Source organism: Gekko japonicus, unplaced genomic scaffold (assembly GCF_001447785.1).
Source record: "Gekko japonicus isolate JY-2015 unplaced genomic scaffold, Gekko_japonicus_V1.1 scaffold300, whole genome shotgun sequence".
NCBI classification, from domain to species: domain Eukaryota; kingdom Metazoa; phylum Chordata; class Lepidosauria; order Squamata; family Gekkonidae; genus Gekko; species Gekko japonicus.
The window spans coordinates 287048-294860 of record NW_015169179.1 but is presented as its reverse complement, the minus strand read 5'-3'; the positions used below and the strand labels follow the sequence as shown (position 1 = coordinate 294860).

General features: G+C 43.3%; 1 protein-coding gene across 11 annotated transcripts in view; it reads left to right on the top strand.

Annotated features, from left to right (window-relative positions):
* The first annotated feature begins 235 nt into the window (after positions 1–235).
* The window catches only part of BOK (BCL2-related ovarian killer), a 28842-nt gene continuing 21264 nt past the window's right edge, over positions 236–7813 (top strand). Inside the window, exons 1-4 of one of the 11 annotated variants that reach the window (XM_015416069.1) lie at positions 236–372; positions 489–539; positions 1257–1343; positions 1634–2011. In XM_015416069.1, the coding sequence (XP_015271555.1) occupies positions 1783–2011 (229 nt within the window). In that variant the 5' untranslated portion in view covers positions 236–372; positions 489–539; positions 1257–1343; positions 1634–1782. The other 10 variants (XM_015416067.1, XM_015416068.1, XM_015416073.1 and 7 more) reach the window with 10 other exon arrangements.

Below are 7813 nucleotides of genomic sequence, written 5' to 3'. Positions count from 1 at the left end.
CCAAATGTTATAGATTAGGATCTGAGGAATTTTGTTACAGCAGGGAAAACGCACATATCACAGCGGCAAAACACGAACACGTTTAGCCTCGCAGCTTCCTAGCGCGTCCTTAAAAGAGCGACGAGGGCGGGAAGATTCTTCCCAACTAGAGTTAACTCCGCCTCCTGGTTAATTCACCTTCCTTACAAGGCTACAGTCAGGAGCTTCCCTCCCTCTCAAAAGGAGCAGAGCTACATCTGACAAGTCGAGAGCTCTGTGCAGACGGCAAGAAGAGTGGCACACACACAAAAAAGACTCCTTAGAGGAACTTGGTGCCATGTACCTTTAAGAGCTGAGGATGGAAACTGAGAACCCTTTTAGTCTTTGCATAGTGTAGGTCCAGGAGACGGGGAAGAGGGGAAAAGAAACTATCAGATAAACTTGGGGGTGGAAATGCATTGGAAAGGTAAATGACAATTTGCTGATTTGTTTCCCTGGAATATGTTTAGGACAGACTGGATGAGATGGCCGTCCACCATCCCTAGTGCCTTGACACTGATGTAGGTACATCCTATCGTTTCTGTTCCTGCTAAAATCAGATTCAGTTAGCTGAGACTTGGAATAATGTTTCTGCTCCAAAATTTAGGTACCTGTTTCTCTGTATGTCTGTGTTCATCTTTTCTTGAAATAATACGGATATGATTGTGCTGCTTGCCCTGTAGAAATGGAAAGCTTTTTTCTGGAATTAGTACAGCTAGAAAATAAGCTTTTAAAAACGACGAATGTCTTGTCCATGTGATATATTTTTCTGCAGAGGCATTGGGTAAGTTCTCAGGCTCTTTTCTGACCTGTCTCAACATGAAGACATGCTGATTTAGACTTCAGTTCATCCAGTTCAGTGTTGTCTGTGGTGGCTTTCCAGGATGTCAGGCAAAGGGTCCTTTTGTGTCCTTTAACTGGGAATACCAAGAGCTGAACCTTGGGAATTTGTGCATACAAAGTGTACGATCTTACTAAGCTTGGTTACTCTTGTCTTCTTGTTATACATCGGAACCATAGATCTATTAAAATGTTTATTCTTTGAGGATTTTGGGGGGTGTTTAAAATCATGCCTTGGCGCTAAGAGAATGGGCATTGCTGAACTTTTAAAAAATTGCCTAGCAGTGCAGTCCTAAGCAAGGTGATTCCCTTCTAAATCTATGGGCTTAGAGAGGCATATCTGTGCCTAGAATTGTGCTGTGAGACACTTCTGCTCTGGCTCTGTCTTCTTATTTTAGATGAAGTTCATGGATTAAATATTAATTTTGCACCATGCATAAAAGCAGAATGATGGCTCGCTTGATACCTCCTACTCTAATGAGAAGGTACGCAGACAGCATGTTTTGATTCTTGACTTCAGAAGAATGCATTTGTACAAGTCTGATTCTTTATCAGCAAACCTGTAGCTTTTCACAGGAGTCACCAAACCTGTAGAACTTCGGTTTTTGGGGTTGTGTGTTGTTTTCTTCTTTTTTTGCAAGGAATAATGAATCTGTTTCTGGCATGAATTAATGTTAACTCTGCTGAAGTCAAAAGAATGTGTGAAGTGGCTCAGGCTTGTTACTAATTTATTTCCTCTTTAATGCATAGATTTCTCAACATTTGTGTCAACCAGGTAGTTCAAAAGAATATTTGTTGCAAAGGCTGCAGTGTGGCAGGATCACATTGAATCGTTCTCCTAAGCAAGAGCTATAGATTCCTTTTGAGGCACCCCACTGGCGAATTCCTCATGACGGCTCCACCCTGCATATTTGGGACTAGTTGATGAAGATGGAGGTATTGCGCCGCTCTTCTGTCTTTGCTGCAGAGGTGATGGATGTGTTCGATCGATCTCCCACTGACAAGGAGCTTGTATCTCAGGCCAAGGTGCTCTGCAGAGACTACATTCACTCCAGGCTGATTCGGGCTGGAATTGGCTGGAACAAGCCTGAATACGGTGCACCTGCTCCTGGTGGCAAGTTAGCAGAGGTGTCAGCCATACTCCTGAGATTAGGTAAGTGCAGCAACTGTAAGTGTCAATCTGAGGGTGGCCATTTAGGAATCCGAGAGCTTCTGGGTGGATCAGAGGAAATGTTATGTAGTGAAGAGCTCGGCAAGAGATGGAGAAGTGCTGGGGTAATCTTACTGATTTCTGTCAGTGCATCCAAAGGAATGGTACTTGGTCATCTTGAGGTCACAGAGCTTTTAGGAAGCTGAGAACAAGGTGTGTGCTCCACTGAGGCTTTTGGAATTCCCAGTTGCCCATTTGTGCTTGAGAAGAGAGCTTGATTACCCTTTTTTAAATATTAAAGGAAGTAGAAGTTGACTGGAGACAGGCAGTATTATTTTTTTAGCATGGTAAAGGTGGTCTGATTGCCTGTGATGTGAACTCTCTTTGCAATCCAATAGCATCATGGACAGATTTGCAAGTTTTCCTCGTTGTGCAAAGACTTGCAAAAATTTAACCAGAAAACACAGGACAGCAAATGAAATGTAGTGCATACACCACAATCTTCAATACTCTGCAAAATGTTCTTTGCTTCCAACCCAGATGCATTTAAAATATGGTTCTCTTGGGCTGGAACGCTGCCATTAGCCCTCTAGGCTGACCATAATAATAGGTTAAAAGATTTTGAAAGACAGAGAGAGGTAAGTGTTACATTTGTTTTCCTAACAGTGAATGTTGATTTCCAGTGTCCCTTGACTAGAACAGAGTGAGAAGGAGAGATCTTGAATTGTACAGCTGCCAGTTCAGTTGTGTGCATTTAGGGGCAGTTGTAATAGATGCATTTTGAGAACAAAAAGCTGCTAGCAGTCTGCTATTGTTTGCCTTGAGTATGTCTTTGTCTAGCTTGGGCTCTGCTGTCATCAGTGACAGTCTTGTCAATATGTAAATACCACTGGCAAGAAGTAACAGTCATGTGGGTTTCAAGAAATATAGGAATTTGTCCTACAGTGCTGCTTATTCCTGTTTTCTGTCACCACAAATAGTATAGTGCTCTATGCTTATGGCATTTACTAATAGAACTGAAGAAGTTACATTTAGTTCTTCTACATGCTTCGTTCTTAGCATGTTGAGCCTGCAGAGAGGAACAATACAGTGCCATGAGGGTTTGTGTGACTATATCCATCTCAACTAGAACTTGTAAAACAACAACAACAAATATTTGTTAAATATAAAATGATGAACATCGTAAGAGCCTCTCAGTCATGCAGTTTCTGACCTGCTCATATATGAACTTGCTGAGTCAAGACCTCTGGTCCATTAGTCCAATACTGTTGACCCTGACTGGCAGTGACTCTTAAGGGTCTCCGATTGGAAAAGTCTTTCCAAGACCTGCTACTTGAGAGCCTTTCACTGGAGATGGTGGGGACTGAACCTGGAACTTCTTATGTGCAAACATATGCTCTTCAGCTGTCAGTCTCTCCTTTCATCTAAAGCAGTAGAAAAGAGCACGAGTCCAGTAGTACTACCTTAAAGACTAACCAAATTTGTGGCAGGGTATGAGCATTCATGAGTCACTGCTCACTTCTTCTAAAGGAAGAGATCTGAACAAATAAACCTTGTTTTAATCAATTCAGAATCTTTTAACTCTTACCCCCCACCAGTGGCGTATAGATACCCTTCTTGGACAGTACATTGTTTTCTACTGAAGGCATCAAAGCCTTCCTTCTATGCTGAATGGAAGGCCAGAATTCTCTGGAGGTGCTGCTAGCGTATTCTAGTTCTTTCCTGAAACAATAATCTTTCTGTCAGTTGTGTCCTGATCTTGCCATTGTCTTCTCCATCTCTTGTCTCCACTCTGGGGTCTCTCCCTGCTATTCATCCTCCTCTTTTGTTTTTATTTTTCTTCTGCGCTTTAATTCTCTCTCTCTCTCTCCCCCCCCTTTCCTGGCCAGGAGTGAGGACAGGGTGTGTGACTTGCATTCTTTTGACATGTGGGTGGTGAATATTTGAAAGGGCTAGCAAGAGCAGGAACAAATCTGAAGGTGTCTCCTTGACAACTGTCCTGACTGTTCCGATTAGAATTTGGCTGATAGGTACAATAACTTGGCATCCCATCTAAGCAATGCTGCTTGAAACTTAAACGTTCATAGAAGCCTTGAGGGAAATGCTACTTCTGTGTAAAATTACTTCCTACCTATGCACAGACTAGCCCTACTTTCCCTTCTCTCAGAAACAGCCAGACATGGGTTTGGAACACTGTAATTCGGCCCCACTGTAATCTGGCTGTTTCCCAACAATGTGTCTGGAATCTGAAGCCCCAGATTTCTGCAGCCCCTACCAACTGGTGAAGCAAATTTAACCTGCTGTAGCCTAATTTAGAATAGCTGGGGAACTCCTTGTGTGCATGGTGCGCCATACGATCCCCCTGTCCTTGCCCTGCCAAGATTATTTCAGCAGGCTTAGTAAGGAATTTAAATTTTCAGATATTTTAGGAAATCTCATGGATTCATTCCAGGGATAAATCAGTGGCATAAACTTAATACAGTTTAAGTTTCAAAGCCTAACTTGTCTTCAGTGAGCCTGTAGGCCAAACTTCACAATAACACTGAAATTCCATGATCACAACTCCAGGTTTGTAATTTGGCTCTAGAAGGCTTCAGGGGAACAAATCTGGATTGAGGCCATAATGCCGGGGAAGGTTTTTTTTGTTTTGTTTTTTAACTCTCCCCAGTGTGCTGTTTTTCCCTACTGAAAATACTTACTTCCCACTTTGCTCTAAGGCTTGGTAGGGAAAAAAAGAATGGCACAATATTACTGAGTTTTTAAGAATGCCCTAAGGAGGCGCTTTGGATTGGGGAAAATGTTAAAAGCACATGCCCCAGCACTGCAGCCCCACTCCCCTGGTTGCTTTTAGAATCTGAATTAAATGCTGAGAGTTCCAGTCATGGATCCCCAGCATCACATGTAGTTTGACCCTCTAACAAAAAAAATTCCCAGTGTCAGCTACTATGATGAGAGGAAAGAGGTCAGTAAATCTTGAGATGCATCCTCCAGCAGTCTGAAAACTTTACGTTGATGTTCCAGGGCAGAGGAGCTGTGACAAGGGGAGCATAGTAATCTTGAGATAACTCCACGTGATTAGCACTCAGGAAGGACCATGGTACAAATCTTAACAATTATAAAAACTTGGAAAATCTCATGGGTGTTATGTCATAACTGGGGCTGATTACATGCCTGCTTATAAATAAGCACTGTGGGAAACTTTTCTTCAAGCAGAGTAACCAATTTACGGTGTTAATCTACAGCCCATAGTGCTTCCTGAAGAATTAACACTATCCTCCATCCTTTCTCGTCCCCAAATGTGTTTGGAAGCAGTTACCTTCTGTCCCTTTCCCTTTTCTGCTTTATCTTAGAAGGAATCCCACGTTCCCAGTGCAAGGAGCCGTCCACCTCCCAGCCCTGTGTGCAAAGTTCTCTCTTATCAGCCCTTTGCATGTCTACACCACATTTCCTCTCTGTTTTATCAGATCACATGGAACAATTCAACCATTCAGAGGGTCAAGAGTTTTCCTTGCAGGTGTCTCCAAACGCCGTGTGTTTCATCTGCTTAATGTTAGGCTTAACTGAGTCTGCCAGATGGTTGCATAACTGATGAATAATCATTATGTTTGGAGTCTCTAGAATGTTGGCTCTCAAGTCCCATCTGTATGTTGCTAATGGCTACACTGGGAAAACCACCGGTAACACCATAGTCTCATGAGATGATAAGCTAATGGCTTTATTCTGCAGTCGTGGCAGGATTGGAAGATGTAGTAACCATACACCCTGAAGGACTGAGTCGCCAGCAAGATCAGTCAAAGAAGACTGAGCCATATTTTACATTTTATACCAAAATCCTGTAAGTCCCTTTTCAGTGACAATAGCACAATATCCTGTCCGTATGTACCAGAACAGTCTGCCTCTGTATAAGTGGTGGATGGGGAGTGGCCATTGTCCTGCTTCTTGCCCATCTAGCTCATCTGGACCGGTGGTCTGCAGCCTTTGGCTCTAGAGCCAGACGTGGCTCAGGACACAACCAAATGCCTCTTTGAAAAATAAAATGCAATCTTAAGGAATATTGGAAGGATGGGTGGAATGCTAGAATAACTAGTATGTGGAGGAAATGGCAGGCAAAGATTTTGATAGGGTGGCTCAGGCTAGCCTGATCTCATCAGATCTTGAAAACTAAGCAGGGTTGGCTCTGGTTAGTACTTGGATGGGAGACCACCGAGAAAGTCCAGGGTTGCTACACAGACGAAGGCCATGACAGACCACCTCTGAATGTCTCTTGCCTTGAAAACCCTACAGAGTCACCATAAGTCAGCTGCAACTTGACAGCAGTTTTCACTACCGAGGGATTCTTGGGGGTGCTTTATAGAAAGCTAAATAGTGGAGAACCATTGCCAGTGATACAGGTGCAAACCATGTGCAGATTTATGCCAGTGCACTAAAACAATTTTGTACGGTTCTCCCCTGTATATTTGTTACTTTTTGGGAGACCTTGTGCATGCTACTTTCTGATAGAGATCTTGCAGCAACCAGTTTTTGGGCTACAGAACTTTATGGATTGTTACTCAACATGTCAGTTATCAGTAATGTTTAAGTTGTATAGCTCTAGTTATGGAAAACTGGGTTATTTTATGCTGGTTCTTTGTTGATCTTGTGCTCTGAATTTTGACATGACTGTTTGTAAAATATTGTAGATCCCTGATCTGGAGAGATGGAAGGTCAAGTGCAGGAGAAGGAGTAGAGGGGCACAGTCCTAACAGATCATTCCACAGTATTCATAAACCAGCAAAGCATTGCTGGATAGTTTTGCAGGTCTTGGCCACAGATGTCTAGAAAGCTAGTGTGGTTTAAGTGTTCTGTTAGACTAGGACTGTGGAGACCTAGGTTCAAATTACAAATCAGCCCTGATGCTCATTGGGTGTCCTTGGTCCAGTCACTCTTCCTCAGCCCAGCTTTCCTCACAGGGTTGTTGCGAGGATAACATGGAGGAAAGGAGAATCACTTATGTCATCCTGAGCTCCTCAGAGGAAGAGCAGGATAAAAAAAGGTGGGGGTCAGGAGGAGGGTTCCTGTGCTGGCCTTGTATAGTGGGGCAGTTGCACAGCTTCCAGGGAGTCATAAATCCATGGATTTATCAGGATTTGTGTTGCTTGTTAATGATCATGTTCCTAAAAACACACAGCAGATGCTTGTGACATATGAGGAGCCTCATTCCACGCAACTTGAGAATAGCAATCAATGTGCTTTCTGGGAGAAGTATGACACATTCCCTGGTATTATGGCTTGAGAATAGGGTTGGGGGGGGGGGGTTGGGAAATGCAGTATTCCTTAGCACTCAGTAAACACACACTTATTGCATAATTATTACCTTCGTATGTAATACATTCCTGGGGTTACAGCCACTGGCAGAGATGAAGACCGAATCCACATTTAAAGTCCTTATTCTCTGTTGCACACGTGTGAAAAGCAGAAAGGCAGCTTTAAATTCATGTGCAACGTGGGGAACAGTGGGCAGTTTTAAATGTGCTTTCATCAGGTTTCTGAATCAAGTGATGGCCCTGCAGGAGAGCTGATTTACAATCTCAATTCACTGTTTTTGCATTTTATCATGCACGTGTAATTTCAGCTGCAAGACAAGGAGAAGGGATGTCTGGTAGGGTCACACAGGACCTACTTTTGCCATCTCCCCTCCCCCCCTTTGTACTTTGGGAGCTGGTAACTGGTCAGAGGCCAACCACTAGGCAAACATAGGCTTGAGGTGTCTTCTCTTTCCCATGTGTCTTTCTCCTGGAGACTGAAGAGAAGCCACTGCCTGCCTGC